The 25,205-nt window shown below is 37.0% G+C and overlaps 1 protein-coding gene across 1 annotated transcript in view; it reads left to right on the top strand.

The window, feature by feature from the left end:
• The first annotated feature begins 16,449 nt into the window (after positions 1–16,449).
• LOC133836771 (protein couch potato) overlaps positions 16,450–25,205 on the top strand; it is a 68,770-nt gene continuing 60,014 nt past the window's right edge. The window contains 2 exon segments of the mRNA XM_062267360.1: positions 16,450–16,474; positions 21,130–22,586. Of these exon segments, the coding sequence (XP_062123344.1) occupies positions 16,450–16,474; positions 21,130–22,586 (1,482 nt within the window).

The raw sequence follows: 25,205 nt of genomic DNA, 5'->3' as shown, positions 1-25,205 counted from the left end.
AACATTACTAACAACTTTAAGGCGTCACAAGCTCGTTCTCTGGTGTCTGTTTACAGTTGAAAAGAAGAGGCAAACAGTGTATTATTGCCTCATTGGGAAAGAAAAAGTCGCGCATCGACTGCAATTTGTGGCGCATGTGAAATTTGCTTTGCTCGGACACTTGATGCCGCACAGTTCATTAACTCGAAGAGTTGAACGCTGACACTTTCCATTTCCATTTGCTATAAGCGACGATGATGATCAAGGTAATTAAGCAGCTTTTGCATAAATCTAACAGATTTATCAACTGCGCCTAATGATGAAATTCCGGTCGCTCGCTCGCTCACATTGTGTGGGCCAAAAGTTGAAGATGTCAGGGAATGAAGATGAGCTGAGAAGCCCCTTCATATTTTTCAAAAAAATAATGCCCCCAGCTTCAAGTGTGTTGTGTCTTCAGTTGTCGTCTTGTTGCGTTGATTCTTTTGCGGCGAGGCGAAATTTTGCCCTGCGGGTCGCGCCACAAAACTTGTTTAACTAGTTTAATGACGATGTCACTCATAAGCCTAACACTCCGTCGTCCCCAACTGCTACAAGTCATTTTTCTTTTTTTATTTAACGTTCTATGAGTGTTCTCTGCGCTCTCCTCAGAAGTTCACACAATGTCCATTGAACCGTACAAAATTCCAGAGAGTCGAAAAAAATAAGAGTTGAGCTTGGAAGATATTGAAAAATAATCCCATTAATCCATTTCGTAAATAACATTGAAGAAAAATATATTTTGTGTTTTTCTTTTTGGTGATACAAACTGTGTCAACTCACGTTGTTTAATCAGTTTTGTTTGGTTTCTCTATGATTTTAGATGTTTTGGTGACGATTATTTACTTTAAACTAAGCGAGGAAGGCTTCAAAAATTTTGTTTATTTGATTTGCTTGAGTCTTAAACTATTTCAACTCAGCTATTATAACAATTATTGTTTTTGATAAGTATAATTTAGCTGCGATTAAATTAACATAATTATATGTTAAATTAGAATAAACCTATATTATTTAGCACCGATTAAATTAACATAATTTTATGTAAAGAAGAAGCTTCATTCAATTAACATAATTTTATGTTAATTTTGATTACTAACACAAAATGAGAACTTTCAAATATGTCAACAAATTTTTACTGAACACCTAGAATTCTAAATTTTGAAATTTTTATATTTCCTATTTCTTAAATTCTGGAATTCCCCAAGTTTCATTCTTCAGTTTAACGTCTTGAATTGATTGCATAACTCTGATTTTCTTGGAGTTTCGAGTTGACTTTCGAGCTGAGCAAGCGATTTATCAAAATGCCCTCAAACATTTGTTTGGCAATGCTTTTGATGATGCCACTGCGTTGATGCAACTGTTGATGCTTTTCCCCAAGCACTAAAAGAGCGAGTGAGAAATAATCAGAGAGAGAGAGGGAGAAAAAAATGAAGAAGAGAGACGCTGAAGGTCTCAGTGTGGGCGTCTAACAAATTGTCTTTTGCCTTTTGCGGCATTGGGCGTAGACACGCCTACAGATTGTGCTACACTTGCTTGCGATAGTTGTTGTCATTGTTGTTGTTGTTGTTGTGGTTGTTGTTGTTGCTGGCGTGTTCCAATTCCCAAACACAGCTGCAATTTTTAGTGTGGCAAACAATTTCACGGCTTAGACTTGACTTCTTTGCATCCTCTTCTCTTTCCTCCCTTCTCTCTTTTTGCGTTAGTTGCATTGTTTTATGTTGGCCAGATTCGCATGGCCCTTTCCCTTTTCCCTCCCTCCCCCATCCCTTCGCTTCTAAGTTGTCCAAGTGGTTGTTAGCCCGACACTTTGTCTATGTCGGCGAAAGTCTCGTCGAGCAATTGATGAACATGTTAAGTGCAGGGCGAGGGCTGGGAATTCGTTTCTGGAGCGCAATTTCTTATATTTTCGTACGCGGGGCGGGGAACTGGGCACATCTCCAAGTGTTTGTTGTGGGTGACTGTATGTGTGTGTGTTTGAGTGTGAGTGTGTTGCAAGTGCGTGTGCCGGGCTAGAAGTCAATTACTTATGACAAGGCTTTGTTCAAGTGGCTGTGAGATGAGCTGGCAGGAAGTCGAAACTGGAGCACATGTCGCTTAAAGCTATCCACTAATTCAAACATAGCTTCATTCTTGTTCCCCTCCCTCCCCCTCTATACACAGACTACTTGTATGTGCTTGGAAATAACCGTATAGACATGATATCATTATGCCTGAAATGGCCCAACTAATTGTTGTTCTGTCTCTTGCCTTCTGCTGTCGCTGTTGCTGTTGCTGCTGCTTCTGCTGCTAGCCAAATTCATATATTAATTAAACGCTAAATTTAACAGAAAGCCAATTATGCTAATCAGCTTCTCAGTGCGACAGCAACGCAGATAAGCTTCACCTACACACGCACACGCACAAACACACACAATCACACACACACAGACACACACTTAGTCAGTTAGACACAAATAACACTACGTTTTACCTTATTGGCAACAACAGGAAGCCTGAGCAGAGACTGCTTCAGTGCACTGAGAGAAAAGGGGGTCATTTGAAATAAAAAATTAAATAAAACTGTTTTTAAAAATGAAGGAGTGAAAGGAAATAAAGAAGTTTTTAGCAGAAGAATTGCGAAGTATGTTAAAATTGATTTAGAAATAGTAGAGTTTGTGTCAAACGCATTTCTTGTAGTATTTTAAAATTGACTTCAAAATATTATAAATTATTTTATGTCATTTAAATAAATATAATATTTATGTACATAGACGAAGATTGACAAATTTGGCTGTTTAAAATATTTAATGTCATTACCCCAAATGGAACGATTTATTGCTTATTAATTTCTTCAAACTAAAATTGTTTTGTTTAAGTATCAAATGTTAAATGCTTATAGATAAGTATTACCAAAAATAGATGTGCTATTTGTCAATGTTTAAACTCAAAATTCCTAATATCAATTCTTCATATTCTTAGCAAATTATTGTATGTATATTATCACAAAAATATAGATAATCTAGTCATTATTAAATTCAATATGATTCAACTTATTGTGTAACAAAAATTCCCAGCAATAATAATAAGTATTGCCAATAATAGATATGCTATTTATACAACTTTGATCTTCATATCCCAAATATTTATACCTTACATTAATTTATGATAATTCAGCAAATATTGATATTTGCTATATGAAATATACATCACATCTCGATATGATTAAATTCCAATTGGTATATCTTATTGTACAACTAAATTTCCTAGCAATAAAATTCATTTAGTATGTTCACTTGATCCGCTTCAATTTTGTTCAGTGCACTCGTCGTCTTGAGTCGCCATCGTCATTTTGATTGCCAATAAGCCACAAACGCACCCAGGGCGAGCATTAGCTAAGCCCAAACCTTCCCTCATACTCCGCACACTCTGCTTCTATCTTCATCACAGTCCCCAAAGCAGCTCCAGCTTCGAGGCAAAGAAAACTCCCACCCGAATTTTGTTGTTGATTTTATTTACTGTTTCGAATCTTGCGGATAGCTTGAAATTTCGTTTTAACTGCAATTACAAATTAAATCAGGCCCAGGGAATCGACAGCAAATTGCGTGACGAATCTGGAATTGGCTTCGTAATGCAGAGGTAGCGATACTTTTAGGGCGTACTGTCACAAATAATACGCTAACAAGGAGTTTTGCCATTGAAATAATGATTTATTTTTGAAAGGAAATAGCTTATCGAGAATTTTATCTTGTTTTTTATTTGTTTTGTGTGTTGGAAATCTTTCACTTTGCCACCTGTTTACACTCGCCTACAAACATTCTCTTCTAGTTCTAAGCGAGCCGACAAATTTCTTGCTGAAATTCGTTGATTGTGCCTCGTTTTTGGCTTCTTGCTACCTGTCGTCACCTGTGCGGCCTGGCAGCAGCTGTTTATCTTGCGTCATGCAACGCGGCTGTGGCAACAACGACGCCGACGCCGGCGTCATCTTGGCATTAAATCAAAACCACTTCCGTGCCGACTGTTGCTGTTTGTCTTAAGCCGTTCTTGTTGTTGTTGTTGTTGTTGTAATTGCCACCGCACCCTTTCGTCACACACATGTCGTAGTGGCAACCAGTTTGCGATGAGTAAATAAAGTAGAGTTCGAGAAAAGAAACGAAGCCTGTGACGCGTCACTTTGACGGGGAGGGAATGAGACATGAGACATGAGACCTGAGGTCTGAGTGAACCACCATGTAACCTGAGACTTGCAACCCCCGCCCAGCAACAGCAGCAGTAGCAACAACAACAACATGGAATACCTGCAACCCCCATGCCAACCCACAAAAACCCTAAAATCCCAACCCCAATCTTTAGACTCATGCTCACAGGTCTTTAGGCAGCCCATCAAATAGCATGTGTAAATAGAGGAAGAAGAAAATAAAACATATACGAGTGTATGTATAAAACATGGAACATGAAACACACACTCACACACACACAAAAGGACACCAAACAAGAAGAAGAAGAAGAAGTAGGAAAAGGGAATAAAAGGGGTTAGACTAACCATAAGCTAATTGAGGAGAGACTCTTTTGCCATGTTCTTCCATTAGCAAACTGTCGAGCGTACAACACAGACAACTTCCTTATATAGTATGTGTATTATCTACATATCTATATTTATTTTTTTTTTCTTGTTTCTTCTTTCGTCGTGTAGGCTGCACAACTCGCCGAGTATTTGCACATCATTAGTGCAGGCGGCGACAGAAACCAAACCAAATAAGTGTTCAAGGAGGGAGCAGCAGCTGCAGTTTGCATACTTCATAGAGAGTACGAAATGCCAACACACTACCTTACAATTGTAAAACTTATTACTCTGATAAGGCTGTGAGTGGGGATAGGGGGAGAGAGTGAGAGAGAGAGAGCAAGAGACAGCTGCAATAAAAGCAGCTGTGTGATAATGAGGTCAGCTTAGATGTCATTCGAAGTCAAACTGCAAATGCACAGAGTTGAGAACTCTTTACATAATCGAAATCAATTTAAGGGCTAGCCATTAAAAAAGTGTATATGTAAATGATAATTTAAGAAGAAATATAGATACAACTTTGTATTTAGTTTATTTTACAATTATCTGTGTGCTTTTTATCTCTAAGTTACAACTTCCAATTGCATTTATTGCGGTTTTGTGAATCCCATTCTAATTTGTAAATCACAATATCTAAAAGCAAGATAGCAAATCTTATTTATTACAGATTTGTCAACCACAGTATCTAAGAACTTCTATCCAAAAAGATGTTTCAACATCGTTCTAACCGATTCGATGATATCAAATTGTTTGATTTCAGATTTAGGAATCTCATTGCAATTTGTTAATCACAATATTTAAAAGCATCTCTTTAAAAGAATTTCGACATCATATTAATCAAATGAAATTAAATCGATATATGAAGTAAAAATCAAATCTTACTTATTGCAGATTTGTAAGTCACAATATCTTAAAATGTTTTTCCAAAAATTGATCTTGCACCATCCTTTTTACAGATCCTATGAATCTAATCTATATAAGAAATCGATAAATATCAAATACTTGGTATTGCAAATCTATTAACAACAATATCACAATATCTTAGTACAAATCTTTATTCCCTCATTATTATTTATTCTTCAAATCGATATATGAAATATGTATTTTTATCAAATCTTATTTTTTGTAGATTTGAGAATCTTATTAAAATATCTAAAAACATCTCCTCAAAGTTCTGTTACACCATAATTCTTAATGCTTCTTGAATCTAATCTTTATATAACATACGAAATAGATACATATCTATCAAATCTTATTTACTGAATTTTTGGGAATCACAATCAGATTCGTAAATCACAATATCTAAAAACAAATCTCCAAAAGTATTCTTACACCATCATTCTTATGGAGCTTTGTAACTCAATATCTTGCCGTAATTCATTGTTCTTTGCATCTAATCTATATAATTAAAATGAAATACATAATGAAGCGCAGAAATGTCTGACTACAAGACACGTTTGAATTAGATACAAATCGTTCTATTTATAGCCAACTATTGTTGTTGGCCGCTCACAGCAACAGCAACTCATTGCTGACGGCTTGAAGAGAAATATCGGAAATTGAATAAAGCCGATGATAATCACGGGTTTAATGGGCCACTCCATACAAGTAGATAGCAGACAGTGTCTGGGATGGGCTCAGACTCTAGAGTTTCGTACTATTTTTGGCCATAGCATAGTTATAGTTAAACTCATATATAAAAGAGCACGTTATGTGAGTCACAGACTGAGATTGTGTGTGGTTGGTGAAAGGTTTTTTGGCGCAAAAACCTCATGCTGACCATAGAAATTGTTTTTATTTAGTCTTTTTTTTTTTTGCTTAATGCTCTTTAGCTTGTTGTTGTTTGCGCTCACAAAACGTTAAGCAGATTTCGCCTTTCGCCACACAACAACAGCAACAATAACAACACAGTCATCCATCAACAAAGTGTAGAGCAACAATTGGCCACAAATCGACAAAAAAAGAGGAAAATGAAGAAAAAATTCAGGGCAACGGCCATTTGAAACAATAACAAAACAAAAAACTGGCAAGAAAGCAATCCATGAACAACAATCATCCCATTCATTTTCTTGGGGTCCGCTAGGCGCCTATCCTTAGGATAAGCTCATAAACTTTCCAAAACGGTCTGAACAAGAATTATTGATTCCCATGCCTGAACCCCTTCAATCTTGCTTTGCATCTGCAATTGAAATTTGACTTTAAGATTTTTTGCCAAATTGCTAATAACAATTCTCTTTCTTCTCTTTCTCCTTACAGGTATGTGTATGCAAAACAAATCGAATTATATACTCTACTTTGTGTAAGTAATGGCAGTTTAGTTGAGAATGGAACTGGATTAGTTTGAAAGCGATTTTCCACCTGCTGCGGGCCACAAAACACACACACATACAAAATCCAAATCCCTTTAACGCATCAAAACTTTTGTCTCCATTGCCAGTCGAAATATTGCTGCCGCTGCTGCTTTTCTCATTTTCCCCATCTCCTGCGCTTTTCTTTATTCACTTTTCTTGTACTTTTCTTCTACGTCTGTCTCTGAGTGCTTAAGTAAGGCACAGCACCCAAAAAAATGGAAGAAAAAAAACAATGACTACAACAACAACAACAGCAATAAATCAAACTAAATTTCCCAGTTGGATTTTCATTTTATTGTATTTACTTATTATAATAATTTTCTTTCTTTTAGTTTTCCTCCATACTATTGTTGTTGTGGTTGCGTCAGCGGTTGTGTATTGTATTGTATTGTTAAGGGCGGTCGTGGGCGTGGCAAAGCAGCCAGTTTTAATGACTGCGCTTAGTTTACGCATACCCAGTGAATGGGCTTTGAAGGGTATGATGGAAGTGTGAAGTACACAAATTTAAATTGCAATCAATTCATTTGAGTCAGAATCAATCTTATGTCAAGAATGTTATATCAAATCTATAAATAATATATATAGGTTTGATCTTGATATACGATTTTGGCTATTTGTTTCAATTTTAAGATTTTTCCATTCTCGAAACAAGATTATAATCACGAATTTCAAGATTGTGCAATCTTGAATAGTTTTAGGATCTTGATCTATCTTTCTTCTTCACCTTTTTGGTTCAATTTTAAACTCATACAATCTTGATTCAAGATTTTATTCTTGGTTTTAGATTATGATTAACTTATAATTAAGCGATTTCTTGATGTTTCTATCTATATAATTATTTATAATTATGTTAAATACTGAAAATTCTCTTCTTTGGTAAATGCTTGCTAGATATCCTCTATTATAAATCTGTAAATTCTTTAACTACTCTAAATTCTTCTCATTTTCTTAATTCACGTGGCATTTGTTAGTCTGAATCACTCGCCACATTTTAACGCATTTTTTGTGCGCTTCGCTTTTAGGGCTTGCACTCCAGCTGTTTGGGAGACGGCAGCAGCAATAGGCTGGGGACTCTGAATCTGAATCTTAACTATTGTTAAGCACTTTCGAGCTGAGAGAAGTTTTGTGCGTCTTTTGGATATTAAGATAAAGCTTCCAACTTTTGAGCAGCTGGGCAAACGCACAGACAGACTGACAGACAGACGGACAGACGGATGGACAGACAGAGAGTCGAGTCGAGGCAGATGTTCAAGATGCAGAGATTCCGCTTGGGAGGCTTAAACTCAATTGTAAATGGACATTGCGTGAGTGTGCGCGAGAAGAGTGTGTGTGTATGTGTGTGGGTCGGTGTCTTAAATCGCTGAACAACTACGACAAGTTTTTACAGCAATTTGTGTGCAGTGCCAGAGAGCAGCGTCAAGTGCGCTTTCCGCAGCTAATTGACATCATACTGAACTCATTCACATTAATTAATGACATCATCCAGAATGAATGACCGGGAGGGGAGCCAATCTTGAGTGGAATATATAGAGAAGAGTGGCGCACAAAAAAAATAGCAAGATGAAAACGAAACAAAAGAGAGCAACTGTCGGACATGCGGCACACGCACTTTGCGCTTAATTTGAGGCAATTTCCACACACAGAGCAACATCATCATCATCATCATCATCATCATCATTATCATCAGCAACTCCTACTTGAATTGAGTTGACTTTGACTTGAGTTCACTTGAGTTGAGTTGAATTCGTTTTCGTTTTCGTTTTCAGTTGCAATTGCAATTGTTGCTCATTTTGTCATTTTGGGCAAACACATTTTTGTGGCATTTTCAATTGACTTTGAGTTTTATTAACCACAAATTGTGCTCAACTTTTGACTGCAATTTCAACTTGTGCCTCAAATTCACCAACCTCTTCAAATATGTATATTCATATTTCCCCAAAGTCTTTGGTTCACTCACAGTCAACAAAGTTAACAAACAACCTTGACAATATTGTCACCAACAGACACTTCATCTTGCATATTTGCGGCTATCAACTGGCAACTGGTTAAATTACTGGCATTTAAATGGAAACTCTTTCAATCTAAATTAAAATGAAATGCAAAACTTGAAAGCAACTTGAAGAAATAATAATTTAATTAAATGCAGTTTGAGCGTAAATGAAAAGTATTTAAAATACTGTAATATTATTTTAGATGCCAATATTTTTAATACAAATGTTTGTAAAAGCTATGAAATTACATTTTTATACCCTTTGAACATTGGGTAGAAAAGAAGTATAACTTTGTATGTAATAGGCAGAAAGAGGCATGTACGACCTTATAAAGTATATATATTCTTCTTCAGTCACATTTGGCTGTCCATCTTTCTATATGTCAATAAAGAATTTATGAGTTCTGAGAATTTGATTGGAATCGAATAAAATTTTTAATAGTTACTTAAGAAACACTTCTGTGTGGAAAAATACGTTTACTGCAATCGGTGTTAAGCTGCTTTGCCTGACAATCTAGTATATATTTGGACCTTTGTGGTATATTTAGAATGTAGTACTTCGTGCATATAGGAAATATGGCTTAAAGTATATGTATATTTAGTATTTTAAATGGTATATTTTGTATTGTATGATACATTTTAAATATAGTACTTCACCAATATACCAAATATTGCCCATAGTATACTTTAGTATTTTTATGGTATATTATTTGGTATATTTTAAGAATAATACCGCTCTGTTTTACTTTTATTCAAAATGGGTAGCAAGTATCTCACAGTCGAAATCACTCGATTTTAGCATTTTTACTTTTTTATTACTATTTTAAATCAAAGCCATGCAATTTGAGTTTCATTTCAGCTTGAGCTTAAAGCAAATTATTCAATCCTTTGGCAAACCTCATGAGAAATTCATTTTAGCCTTTGCATGTAATAAAATTAAATAAAAGAAATTGGACAGGGCAAACCTCAAAATACTCAACTGTTAGATATATAGATTGCTGTTGTTGTTGTTGTAGTTGCTGCTGTTGTTGTCGTTGTTGTCGTTGTTGGGTCTCCTTCTGTTTATGCAAATAATTGAGAGGCGAGTTGACAGTTTTTGTGTTGACTCTGTGACGTTTTTTGGGGGCACACTCCTTGTCTTGGCTTGTCAATGAGGTTTTGGGCTTTGCAATTTTAATTGGATTCTACGACAAGCCAAGCCAACCAGCTGCACACTGTTAAATAAGATGGTGAGTGTGAGATTTACTGGCCCATTGGGGATTAACTTGCTCTCTCACTACAAGCAAGCAAAACTGACTCGACTCAGTTGAGTTGTAGTAAAAAGCTTTTCCATGTTGACAGAATGATGCAAAACACAGAAGAAGATGACAAAAAAAAAGCAACAGATATAAAGCATTTCCATGCGGTATTACAAGAGATTTAATTGAAAATGAGTGACCTGACCCTTGACACTGAACCTGAGCACCTAAAGCGTTAACCCAGCCACCCAGCCAGTTACTCACCATGTCAAACAAGTGACTTTCAGTCCCCTCCCCTTCCCTAGCTCTACACTAGACTGGGTGTCCAACTTTCCCAAGTTGTATGGCTGTTGGCCTTTCTCTCTCTGCTGCCGCTTTAATTATGCAAAATTAACGTTAATTAATCTCGGTTGCAACAATAACAAAAAGTAGCAGCTGAGAGATGAAAATGAAAAGACGCAGAGAGAGAGAGAGAGAAACACATTCTAAAAGAAATGACTTGTCTAGAGTCTGCTGGACTGAGATGTACTCAGTGTCAAGTATTGTTGATGTAAACTTGGAATTATCCTGTTGACAAATTAAAATAAAACTAAGTTGTTTAATGTGCATATTCAGCTACTAAATTTCCATGTTTATTGCTCGTGTTTTATGCTACCCCCTTTGAGCATTGTTTTATGTTTTCCAGGGTATGCAGACACACACACACTCCACAAAATGTTATGCTAGAGGCTTTTGCCTGTTGGATTTTGATAATTCCCAGTGCGTCGTCGCGCGTTGAGTTTTGAAATTTGTACAAATTTGCTAGAGATGAAAATTAATTGCGAATGCTAATGGAGCTCACTGAATTTAATGGTTGTTCGTTGTTCGTTGTTCGTTGTTCATTGTAGTTAGACCGTCAGGAGGTGACATATCATCATCATCATCATATATGCATATAGTATTCTCCAAAGTATATACATAGTTAAGAGAGAGAGAGAGATGTCGCCTGACAGCTATTTGAATTGTTTCGTTTGACGTTGACGTTGATGATGATGATTTGTCAATTTGTTGTGCTTAGATTGTTGCTATCGTGGAATAGCACAAAACAGAACAAATGACAAATTCAACCACATTTCAGCAACACGAAATACATATCAAACGTGCGATTCACTTGCGGTCTACGATATATGTTCGTATATAGTACAATTCTCCTCAATCTGAGTGCAAGTACAAGGCTTAACGTTCAGGCCATGGGAAAGCTAGCCAAATGTGTCTGTATGTGTGTGGCAAAAACATACGATCTACTCGTCGTAACAATATATAAACCGCAAGGCAGCTATTGAAACGACGAACAGCTCATGAGGGCTGATTGAAGTTATGCCGTGATTGTGTGCCTCCTCCCCTTCTCCTCTTCTATCCTCCCTCTCTCTCACTCAACTGACCCCGCTAACTGCTGCTGTGGCCAGGCACTCCCATTGGCAGCATTTTGCATCATTGGCCCACTGTCCGAATAAGCATTCAACACAATCGAATCTCGATTGGGTTCGAGCTTGTTATGATTGCTATTGAGCTATTGCTATTTATAACCATTCCGACAACAAGTACGAAATCGCAACAAGTAAATTACACACGACTGTGAAATACCCTGTGATTTAGGAAATTATCCATAGGAAATTATAAGAAATAGTTTTTTAATTATTGCAGTTCCTAAATGTGCTTTAAATTTAAGTTTGTTAAGTCTCGATTTATAAATTTACATTCATTTTTTTTTCTCAGTAAGTAAATGACTTTCTAGTTTTATGAGAATTCAATTTAATAAATATTAAATAAATGAAGTTGCAATTATTTTTAACTTCTTCACTTCTCAGAGAAATTGTTTCATTCAATAAATTTCGATTAGTAAAAGACTGCTTATGTAAAGACTGCTTTTAGATGACAATACATTTGGATTGTTTTATACAAGCTATTTTTCAACAAAAAGGGTTTACATATTACCTTACTCGTTTACATATTTCCCTAATCGCTCAGTCATCTGTCGTATTCACTTCACACTAAACACAGGGTATAATCAACACTCAAACGCTACGTTTTGGCCACCTTTCGCCAAGGCTCAGGCTCAGAGTTAGCGTCAGCGTCAGCCTCACATCGTGCCGTGAAAGACACAAGCCGCAGCTTCATTTGCAGCTTGAACTTTTGAACTAGTTTCGCACAGAGCAACAAAGCAACAGAGAGAACTCAACTTACGAACAGTAGAGGAGCTCCATTCCATTCGAATCTTTCATTCAATCTCCGCATGAGTTTTACATTTTCACATCTTTCACATCGCTGGCGCAGCTCTCCCTCTGTCCCTCTCTCGCCCTCTCTCTCTCTCCCTCCTCTCGACCATTTTCGTTAGACGTCTATTACATTAATGGCCACAATTGCCGTGAGTGAGCACGTCCATCTCGCTATCTGCATTCGTAGTTGTAGCTGTTGCTGTTGCCGTTATTGTTGATGTATCTGTATCTGTATCTGTATCTGTATCTGTATCTGTATCTGTATCTGTATCTGTATCTGTATCTGTATCTGTATCTGTATCTGTATCTGTATCTGTATCTGTATCTGTATCTGTATCTGTGGCTATCTATCTGTGCATGATTTATGGAGCGCACTCGCGACATGGCAACGCTTATAAGTAAATATTATTATCTACTTTTTTTCGTTTTGCGCTAAGATAAGCTACAGATATAGTTATAGATAAAACCTTTTGCACGATTCGTTTAATTAAACCCCATTGAATGTTTACAAATTTCAAAGCAAAATGCTTTCGAGTTTGGATTTCTGATTAATGAATATAGGATACAAAAATGTTGTATCGTTAAATTTGTTATTGGCGTGCAGTTCCTGGAAACTATTTTCGTGTTCGCAATACGAAATAAATAATGAATTAATCAAGACATAACTATGATTTTTGCTTTGAAGATTTACGGATTAAAAAACTGCTTATATTAGATTGCTAATTTGACATGCATCGCGATTGTTTGCGGCATATAGTATAGGAAATTGCACATGATTCATGTGGATTTCATATTAATTTATTTCATTAATGTATTATTAATTAGTTAATTAATTGCGGACGAGCTGCCAAGCTTAGTCTAATATTAATTGTTCTCATTAGCAACTCATTGTTGTCTGATTTGTATCTGGCTTAAAGTTTTCATTAAGTTTTCTATTAATAGAAAAGTGTGTCAGTAACAATTTTAAATTTGATTTTTTACTATTGCGCTAAAGTGAAACAAATTCTTGTTTTTATATCTTAAATCTATTTAAAGCACACTCCTTAAAAACTTTCTGTCATCAGTTAAAATTTTCATTAACTTTTATTTAACTGAAAAGCAAATTTTTAGATATCTGCACAAATTTTAAAATTCTAAATATATTTTAGATTATTTCGCAAAATATTTAACTACTCTCTAAATATTTTCTCAAATTGTTAAACTTAATTTGGCTCAGAAGTCTACTTTTTGGGACATCAGCACAAATTTCAAAATTCGAAATTAGTTTTAGTTTATTCCACTAAATGTTTAGCAACTCTCTAAATAATTTCTCAAATTGTTAAACTTCATTTTGGCTTACACCACAAAAACTTTCATTCATTAGTTGAGTCGCAAATTGAATTTTCCCATTAATTTCATAAAAGATATTTGGCAAATACAAATACTTTGGCAAAACGGAAGTGCATTAAACGAAATTGACAGCAACAGCAGACGGGAGAATCACAATGGCAAATATTCAACACGAAGTGAACTATCATTTATTGATTGCATGTTTTGCTAAATTTGAAAGTATCTAATGAAAAAATTCACAAGCAACACATTTCGCGAAAAGAGTCAAAGTCAATGGCTGATTGAGCCCAGAAGTTTTTTGTAGCTAGCTGGGAAATTAAATAGAAAGCCCTGTGAGAGACGCCAAAGAGCAGGAAAACGCTAAAGACGAAGAAGAGTAAGAACGAATGAACTAGCAAGAGAAAGAGAGACAGAGAAAGAGAGAGAGAAAGAGGCAGAAACGTAGACGTAGACTGGGGCTCAACCTACTTACCTAGTCGAGTGTCTGAATGTTTGTGCATTGAATATGCCGTGGATAATAAAACCAGGCAGCAAAGACGGCGAGGGGCGAGGCGGCTGGGCGTGCCTCGCTACCCTAGCTGAATGATACGTGTATGTGTGTGTGTGTGTGTGAGTGTGCTACATGGCGTATGATGGATTTATGTTTAAGTTGCGTGCAAGCAACTTAATGGATTTTGTAATTTTCAAAAAACGCTCAAACTTAACGGGCAAGACGATGCCAACTGAGGGGCGGAGGGACGCTAGGCGGGAGGGGCTGAAGGGGGCTTTGGGGGGTGTGTGCTGGCGAAGCAAGTCACGTTGCCGAGAACTTTTGGTAGCACAAAACGCAAACTATCTTTTAGATACGAGTTACTTCAAGTGCTCGTGCTTGTGCTGCTGAGGCTGAAGCTGAGTCTGAGTCTGAGGCTGCTACGTACTCGTAGATGCCACTTGGAAATGGCTTGGCAGTCGCACAAATAGAGACCCAAGCCAAGAGCCAGAGAATTGGAGCATGCCCAAGTTATAAAAAATGTTTCTTGAGCATCGCATATTAAATATGCGCACATAAGCATGCCAACCAAACTGAGCCTTTGCGCTCAGTTCGCAGTTCTCTTCGGAGGTGGGCGACTGAATTCAGTTGGTTGCTGCTTGGTTAAGACAACAACAACAACAACAGCAGCAGCAACACGAACAACAACAACAGCAATAACATCAAAACATTTGAAACCGAAAAACAAACAAGCGAAATGTTTGTGCAAAAGTCGAAACTTGAATACGCTGCAAAAAAGTTATAAGAAATTCAGAAATTGTTCCTAAGGATTATGATTAAAGAAGGCTGCATTTGAATTTATCAGCAACTCGTAATTTCATTTAAATATATTAACTATTTATTTTGTTTTTTATTTACAAATATTATAGTTTAATCAATGAACTTTACATTAACCTATGCCTATCAATTCCAGTTGTGGGTAGAAAACTAAAGTTTGTTAATTTTTTTTATTTCTTTTGCCCATATTAAGCTAGGTATATTAAAGCCTACACAATTAAAACAAAAATGCATATGGAATCAAGTCATATAAGAAAACTTTTATTATAGTTTTAAGATAGCCAAAACAAACTTTCTTTTTGTATTAAAAATAAAGATAGTACTTCTAAGAGGGAGAGTACTGCACATAATAATAGCAGCACAGTTAGTGCTTATTAAATATTAATTATGAGATAAACGTGGAACACAAAACGATGCGCAGCAGCAATAACAATAACAAGTAATAGCCAAAGCAGGCAACAACGAACATTTATGGCCAAAACCACTTTAAGCCAAGCAGCCACTGGGCGGTGCCATCTCCCAGGCGCAGCTCTTAGAATTTGGGCATGCACACGAAAACAAGCTAGACGTATTCTCTAGTTATTCAAAAGTTAGGTCTATGAGTCGCTGAGTTATGACGGATCAGTGCCAGATAGAAGCCAAAGCCGAAGCCGATCACGTGGGTGTTTCTACTTACGCCACTTGCGTTTATCTGCTGCCATTAGCAATGCTAATTGTGATCGTTATTGTTGTTGTTGCCATTGCAATTGACAATTGTTAGATGAAACAAAAAAAGAAAACTGCTGACAAGTGATCCGCAATCAGCTCAAAACCAAAATCATCTTTATTTTTATGGCAACAACAACAGCTGCTGAGAAACTCGTTTCAACAATGATCATCAACGATCGTAATAATGATGCAGACGTGGGCGTGCATGGATTAGCCAGAGAGACAACGAGTGTATCTATTACAAAAGAGATCGCTGTGTATGTCTAGTCGATGATTTGCATGAAAGCAGCTTCGCTTAAGGCGTGCCACCACAGACCCAATTTTACAGAGCTAGAGCTCGAGTCGTGTGGTAATTATGGACATAAAACGATCACAAGGGAGAACTGGAAAGCCGAACATGGAAATTGGGATTGACATTTGATTTGCTGAGGCTACAACTTAAAAGTTCAATCCGAGCAATTGTTAACGATCTTTTTTTGGTTTCGTGCTGCTCCAATTTTCAACTATATTTTTGTGACTCAACCGAAGAGAGAGAGAGACACAGAGATAGAGAGGCGTGTCTGAGTTGTTGAAACGCTTTTGTCATTATAAAAATTACATTTAATTATATTTGCTTAATGCGCAGCATCAACAAAAAACGCGCCCAACTTCCGTTCAGTTCCAATGTTTTGTTTAGATACAAAAAATAACATGGTAAAAATGTTTAAAAAACAATGCAAAATGGAAGTCGAGACTTTGGAGCTGTGTGAGCTCAGCAAAGCGTGCGGGAAATTCATTAGCAATATTTACAACTCGTCTCTGTTGTTGTTGTTGTGGTTGTTGTTGTCGAGATTGAGCTATACTTTTGAATTTTTACTGAGTAATTTCCATGGCAGACAACGACAATGGCAGCGTCATTATTGTTGCTGTCAGAGCTTTTGTTTGTTAGAATTTGTAACGCAATTGTTCCCCCGCTTTGTTTTTACTGTTTGTATAAGCAAATATCGTGGTTGTTGTTGGTGTTGTTGTTTTATCACTGCTGTGCAAATTTCACAACGCATGCATAACTAAAATAATAATATGAACAACCAAAACCAACATCAAATAAAAAAAGGCAGTGCAAAAATGTTGCAAAAATCAACAGAAATTATTAGTGGAAAGAACTAAACATTTTTCAAAGTCGTACACAGAGAGAAAAAAATCTTAATTGAAACGAACATTATAAAACTAGATTTAAGATTTTAATTAAATCTTTAAATAAATTTTTTAGATTGAAAAAATCTTTGAATTAGATTTTTAGCTTGATGAAAGTGTTAAATAAGATTTTTGGGTTGAAAAAATCTTCAATCAAGATTTTTATGCTAAATTTGATTGAAGATTTTGCTTTCTTGGTTCAATTTGAAATTGTTCCATTTTTCAAACAAAATTATAATTTCAAGACTTGAAATTTAGAATTTTCGAATAATTTTGATTTAAGAATAAACATTTTTTGTTTAATTTTTGCATCAAATATTCTTGTTTCAAGATTTTATTCTTGATTTTTGCACGTTTTTTCTCTGTGTAATTATAAAAATAACATAGCAAACATTGAATCTATAAATAATAAAAATATATACAAAAAAATGAAATACTTATAAATATTAATGAGCGCATTTCTTGCCAGTCAGTTAATTATTGACGGAAAGCAATAAATTATTAAGCTGCTTTGGACAGCAAACTTGCTAACATGTATTTTTCTTCTTTTTTTTTGCATTGCAAAGAATACAAGTTTTTTATTTGGTGATTGACACGAGCAGAAACACGCAAAATTGTTTAATCAAAGTGAGGGAGTGCAGACGATGGATGATAAAATCAGCTGACTATGCAAAATCTTTTCTATTTATTGGTCTAAATAACAATCAGATTTATGTCTTTAAATCCAAAGCATTTGCTTAAAAGTTTTGTCAACAAAAGATGCAAGATAGCCAAACAATTATGGAATTTATCTCAATTTTAAATGCTTATAAGCAGAAAACAATTTAAATTGCTTCATTTAAATTTGATTAATATTTGCAATTTACCAAATTGAATATAGAGAATGAAATCCTCTGGCGCATGGGATTTATACTAAATCGCCTAAATCTATTACAATAGTTAATTGTTTGCCACGCAAGAATCGATAAATGTATGTGGTCCATATATTGCGTATACGCAGGGTTAGCCTATTAATATAAAATTGGCCGCATTTTGGCCATAAATCTAAAGCACGTCGCTGCCATGGCATATTTAAATATTGGCCATATTTTCTCTGTGTGTGGTGTGTGGTTTTGCATTTCTATTAATTATAAATCAAGTGGCATTAGCAGCAGCTGACAACAAACAAACCCCATCCAATCTATAATAAACGTAAACCAAAAAGCCGAGCCGAGAGCTGAAAACCAAAAAGCCGAACACCCACAAAAACCGCAAGCCCGAAGCTCCAAATTGAACCGAAATAACTGATCGATATTAAATTTGAATTTGAATTTAGAATTATGATTAGGCAGGCGTTATGTGTAATTAACTCAAGTGTTTGCCCCAATCACACCCAATTCGCTTGGAAGTTGCCACAAAATGTTGTCCATGTGTGTGTGTGTCCTTAAATGTTGTCAAGCTGTTGCTGCTTGGGAATATTATATGGAAGGGGAATTTCGTTGCTTCTCTGTCGTTTATTGTCTGCATAATTTGTCATATGCAAAGTGTGGCGATAGCTTCGCATCTCAAGATACACGACAATGCCATCATCCCAGCTACAGATAGAGATACAGATACAGATACAGATACAGATACAGATACAGATACAGATACATATGCACTGTTACAGTTACTGTTACAGTTACAGTTACGAGGACAAGAGCAAAGCGTCGTTGGCGACACCGTTGTCCTTAGTGCTCGTCGCTCGGTATGTTATGCTTGCCTGGCGCCATTATAATCCGCATTCATAGCCTTGTTCGAGCATGAGTACGAGAGCACACACACACACTCATATTGCCCTCAAATATGTGCATATATTGTACTCGATACTCATTCTCCTTGCTTGATGATATCTCTCGGAGGGATCTCTGAGCTTTAGTTATGTGCATATTTTTGCTGGCAACGTTTGTAATACAATTTCAGTTTGTTGTCAGCTCAATTTTCAAGTTGTTTCAGCTACATACACTCATACTCATACTCATACTCATATGTGAGCATGAGTGTATTCGATTTTCTATCTATCCGTCTGTATTTGGGTTCATTTGTTTATTTGTTGGTTTGCTGGTTTCTGTTTGCCTTGCGGTTGTATTCAACTCGACTGTATTCAGATTCTTCTTTTCTTGACTGCGCATTGGAGTTTCCATACAGCTGTGGCTGTGACTGTGGCTGCTGCTACTGATGTCGATGTCTCCGCTGCGATAACTGAAAGCGAAACAGTAGCCAAATACACCAAATACACAGCAAGAAATTGTATACACTCGCTGTTGCTGTCTCAGACTGACCTACGCAATTTGCATCTTTTTTATTTGCTTTTCGTATTTTATTTAGCTTCCTCTCTTTATCTGACATCACAAGTTGTCTCTTTGTTTTGCTTTGACAGACAGTTGAGTATTTTTTGTTTTCGTTTTTTGCTTTTGTTACAATTAGTGCTGCTTCTAGTCGAGTTCCATATATCAAAAGGCATTCGAAAACTAAATCTATCTAGTTGCAGTTGTTGTTGAAAATAATTGAATACAATAATAAAAAAAAGTGGTATGTAAAAGAAAAGAACATTTGTAATTCTGGTGCAGACTTTATAAAACATTGAATTATATAAATGTAAAAAACATTTTGAAATACAAAAACAAGTGAAAGCTACAGTCGAGTGTACTCGACTGTGAAACATACCCATTTTGAATAAAAGAAACATATTTTCGGTATTTTCTCAAAATATACCGAATAAAAAAATACTAAAAAATGAAAATGGTATATTTGGTATATCGACATATTTACCGCATTCAAAATATACCATAGACACAATATACCAGATTGTCACCCAAAGCAACTCAGACCCTACTGAGTAGGCGTTTTGCCCATACAAAAGTATTTCTTTAATAACTTCGACAATTTTATCTGATCGCAAACAAATTTTCAGGAATCATAACTACTATAGTAGTTATTGTATATTAAAATTCGCAATTTAGCTTTAAATTACGCTTGTTATTCGAGTTTTTGTTTGAAAGTGGCAAAATTTAAAACAAACTTGATCTGCGTGCAAACATAACAAATGCTGTCGAAAAAAATATTATTATCTCTTATAGTCTCTGAGATAGGTGTTCATACGGACTACAGACACACAGACGGACAGACGGACAGACGGACAGACGGACATGGCTATATCGTCTCGGCTGTTGACGCTGATCAATAAAATATACTTTATAGGGTCGGAATGTCTTCTACCTGTTACATACATTTCATTGAAAGTTAAATACCCTTCTACGTATTTATAAAACTAGAATATTGTATGTGTATTACAATATTTATTTTTCAATTAGTCATGCTTTTTCATTACATATAAATACAAATAAAAATAAAAAAAAAAAATAAAATACAATTTTTGTGTATTAGAATATTTATTTTATACTAGCTGCATGCAGTTGTTGTTTGAAAGTAGTTAAAACAATTAAAATAAATAAATATGTGATATTATTTGCTTTACCATTCTATAGGCTATATATGGACAATACTTTATAAAGAATGAAACTTATAAAATAAATAAAATAAAAATCATTGAAATAAATATACGTTTTATAAGTTTGATAAAATTATTTTTCATTCAAAAACTCCGTAGATATTTAAATTTTTATTCTTAATGAAAAATCATTGAAATAAAAATACAGTATGAGAATATACTTTTTCAAATTTTATAATTCTATAGAGAGTCTCCTCCATCATTGAAAAAAATCTCTTGTAATTCGATTTCGCTTGTTTATTGACAACTCGAATTGCAGTTCATTTGAAACGTGTGAAATTTCACGACACTTCTCCAGTTGCTCAACTAAAGTTCTGGCACTCGAATCGAATTTCTCTCACTGTGCTTTTATTTTCTATTGAGCTGTCGTCGTATTTGCTCTTGAATTATGCAGCGTTTTTGGGGGGCGCCCCCAACACACAAAAGCATATGCTTTGCACTCCCCTCCTCCTCGTCTGGTTTTTGCTTTCCCTTTCTTTGGCTGTGTGTGTGTGTGTGTGTGTGTCAACATTTGCATTATGTTGAATAAATTCGGCAAAGTATTTTGACAATATTGAAATGTTATTTGCATAACATTTGCAGCACACAAGAAATTGCTGCCAAAGAGTAGGCCAAATATTTGCTAAGCAAGTCATATTTATCAACACTTGGTTTAATCATTATCTTCTTTATCGTTGTGTGTTTGCAGGTTAATTGAGTCGCCAACATAGCCAACTATCAGAATCAGAACCTGTTGGGCAGCCATCACCATCTGCTCCACATCGCCGAACCACAACTGCAACTGCTGCCCGCAGTGACGACGACGACGCCGACAACGACGCCACAGCAACAGCCATTAGCATCCATAACACATACCACACAACAACAAACACAGCAACAACTTCAACACCAGCAACAACAGCAGCAGCAGCAGCAACAACAACTCCAACAACAACAACAACTATTACAACAACAACAAAACCAGCGGCCAGTGTTCGAAAAAGCCATCACCATTTCGTCGATTGCGATTAAACGCAGGCCGACGCTGCCGCAAACGCCAGCGAGTGCCCCACAGGTGTTGTCGCCGTCGCCCAAACGCCAGTGCGCCGCCGCCGTTTCGGTGCTGCCCGTGCCAGCAGCAGCAGTTGCCGCCGCACCAGGTGCCCATCTGCAGTACGCTAGCTCGCCGGCAGCAGCAGCAGCAGCCGCCGCCGCAGCAGCCGCCGCAGCAGCAGCAGCACTTAAAGGTCATCAGCTGAGCTTTGCACATCCCACACAGTTTGCCGCCGCCGTTGCCGCACACCACCAGCAACAGCAACAACAGCAGCAGCAGCAACAGCAGCAACAACAGCAGCAAGTCGTTCAGCAACAACAACAGCAACAAGTCGCCTACGCCGTTGCGGCATCACAACAACAGGCAGCTGCAGCCGCAGCAGCAGCAGCAGCCCACACACATCAACAACATCATCAGCAGCAACAACAACAGGTGCAGCAGCAACAGCAACAACAACAGCAGCAACAACAGCGTCTAGTGCAATTCAATCAGGCGGCTGCCGCCGCTGCATTGCTCAATCAGCATCTACAGCATTCGGCCGTCGTTGCACATCAGCAACAGCAGCAGCACGTGGCGGTGCTGCAACAGCAGCAGACACCTGCCCACTACAGTGGCTATCAGCTGCGACACGCCCACACTGCGTACGCCCCCCAACAGCAACAACACATTGTACTGAGCAACAGCAGCAGCAGCAATAAACAGCAGCAACAGAGCGTGAGCACGGCAGCAACAACCACAGTTGCCAGCACACCAGCGACCACTGCATTAAGTGTAGCCACAGCAGCAACCAACAACAGTAACAGCAACAACAACAGCAACACCAACAGCAGCTCCCCGGGCAGCAGCTCCACGCACGAGTCGCAGTCACAGGAATCCGAGTCAATTTCAGCACCGACGACTCCCTCGCCGGCTGGCAGCGTCAGCGCATCCGCGGTCACTGCAACAACACCAACAGGAGCAGCTACAACAGCGGCCACAGTCGTTACCAGCGACAGCAATAACAACACAACAACAACAACTACAACTAACGGCAGCAACATAATGGAAAATCAGATGGCACTCGCCCCACTGGGACTCTCACAGAGCATGGACTCCGTGAACACGGCCAGCAATGAGGAAGAGGTGAGTTTTGCTCTTTATGCAATCCTTTTTTGTGTTTCTTCTCTTTCTCAAACTTGTGCCTGCAAACTTTGCACTCGACCCAACTGACAGCTTGGGGGATTATGCCGAAAAGGCAAAAGCTTGCAGAGAAACTATAGAAAAAAAAAGAAAAGAAAGGAAAAGAAAAGAAAAGTATAGTAAACGCGCCTTTAACGCCAAGCAAATCATAGACGATTTACGGCAAAATATGTTGGCGGCGTAATCCGCACAACAATCGCAAATCTAATTCGAGAAAGCAAATAGTGATAAAAATAAAACAAATGATTGAGCTTCAAATGCGATTGCAATTGTCGATGCAAGTTTTACAATTTTGCAATTTGTCGGATACTTGAAACATTACAGAAAATGGACAACTTATAATATAATCTTCAGCTACTTACTTCGAATAAAGTACCAACATACATTAAGGAATATTTGTAAGAATTATATAATGCAAAAATATCAATATAGTACTTTATTGGAAGTATACCGTAGAGTATAAAATATATCAAATTCTTAGCAAAGCAATTAAGACTTCTAGACATTTATGCCCATACAAAAGTATTTTTTACATAACTTCTACACTTTGTATCTGATCGCAACAACATTTTCAAGAATCTTAAATAATATAGTTTATTTTGTATGTACCAAAAATAGGCTCTAGTTTTAAAATATATATCCTGCAGGAACTAAATTATAATACTCTTCTAAACTTTGAGTAGTTGATATAAAATTTTGTAGAAAATTCCTCCAAATTATCATAAAACTCATTTGCAAAAAATATTGAGAATCATAACAATCATTTGTGGAAAATTCCATTCGTTTATCACTACAATATATTTGAGAATTCTAAAATTTTTTTTAAGACAAATTTAAAAGAAAATTTCTTAGGCTTCTGAAGCACAGTTCTTGTACAATAAACAATTTGTACTTTTGAAAGTAAATTAGTATGTACAACAGATTGTGATTAAGCTAATTACACATTTACACATTATAAAGAAGTCTTTATTCAATAATTAAAATGTGCATTCATTTTATTTCCAACATTGTTGCAAGAGACATCTAAACTTGGACGTTTTCCAAATATTTGCATTTTGCGCAATTACAAAACAAAAATTCCTACTATTCATTTAGAAGATTCAATTAAATTCTTAAGCAAATAAAAGCAGAAATGTTAATATGTCATGTTTGGGTCAACTTAATTTTGTTGGAACGAAAATAAAGTCAAGTCGTTGGTTAATAAGACGAAGACAAACAGATTTATGATCGATATGACAAGTGCAAGTGTATTTACTTTGGCGAGGCTGACATCAGTCAAGCAGCCAGCAGAAATCCCACTACATAGTCCCAATGCCACTTGCCACTTGCCACATTTATGTGTGGAGCTGCCTCTGCTCCCGCTGCTGTGCGCTACATCAACTGGCAGCTCGGGCGTGAGATTTTTGTGGCTTGGCTTTTGTGTGTGTGTGTGTGTCTCGTGTGTATCTGTGTGTGCAGCGTTTTCCTTTCATTCTTATTTTATTTAATTTTTCATATTTTCTTTTTTTTTGGGCGGGAGATGGTAAAAGGAAACGCAGCCGAATGAACAGAGGCGCCCCATTGTGCCAACCTTTATATAGTAAGTGGAGGAGGGCACTGCAGCCTTCGGTTTTGCTTACTTTTTGATTATGCGCCTTGTCTTATGCTACACATATTTCACGCTGCTTCCTGAGACGACGCGACGCATCGCGACGTTCTGCGATGGCTTCCCATGGAGCAACGGCGCGTAATCCAACGGCACGTGCCAAGCAGCTCCCCCTCTTAACCCGCTGCTAAACATGATGCATAAGCATACGTGTGTGTGTGTGTGTGTGTGTGTCTCTCTCTGCTTATGTCAAGTGCTACGTGGCCTTTCTTTAAGCAGGCCAAAATGAAAGAGAGAGAGGGAACCCAAACTCAAGTCAAAGCATTCAGAGTTCTTGGGACGTATTCATTCTTTGCCTTTGCACAAAATGCAAGCGATGCGTTAAATTTGATTTTATCCTTGATGCATAATATTTTGCCAGCCCCCATTTTTGTTTTGGCCTCAACCTTTGCCCTGATTATGTTTCTCAAATATTTATGATGCCCGCACGGGATTTTCAACTACATTTATTTAAAGGCTCAACTTGCAGACTCTTCAACTCTCTCTTTCGCTCTCTCGCTGTCTCACTCAGACAAGCGCAATTGCATTTTTCAAATGCACCAAGAACCATTTGGCCCTAATTCCCTGTCTGCAACTTGCTTTCTTCACTCCCCCATCCTCTTCACCGCCCTCGTCGATGGTCCCAAGTTGCTGCCACAGTAAATTGCATTTAACTCGTGCCCCAAAATGCGCATTAAAAATGCATCAATCACGTGCCTCGCGTTTGAGTCTGCAGTTGAAATTTGCCGAAAGTGGGGCGAAAGAGATAAAGATGAGTGTGCAGGCGAATGAATAATATTTGCAGTAAGGATGCGGAATAACTCATCCAACTGTCACTTAAATTAATCAAAATAAATATATATGATATGAGATGACAACAGAAAAGTGCACAGCGCAAAAATTTGGCTACAACTCAATAAAAAGTAAAAATAAATCAT

This window comes from Drosophila sulfurigaster, chromosome 2R, assembly GCF_023558435.1.
Source record: "Drosophila sulfurigaster albostrigata strain 15112-1811.04 chromosome 2R, ASM2355843v2, whole genome shotgun sequence".
NCBI classification, from domain to species: Eukaryota; Metazoa; Arthropoda; class Insecta; order Diptera; family Drosophilidae; genus Drosophila; species Drosophila sulfurigaster.
Note: the sequence above shows the minus strand (reverse complement) of the source record. Positions and strands in the feature narration are given on the sequence as shown.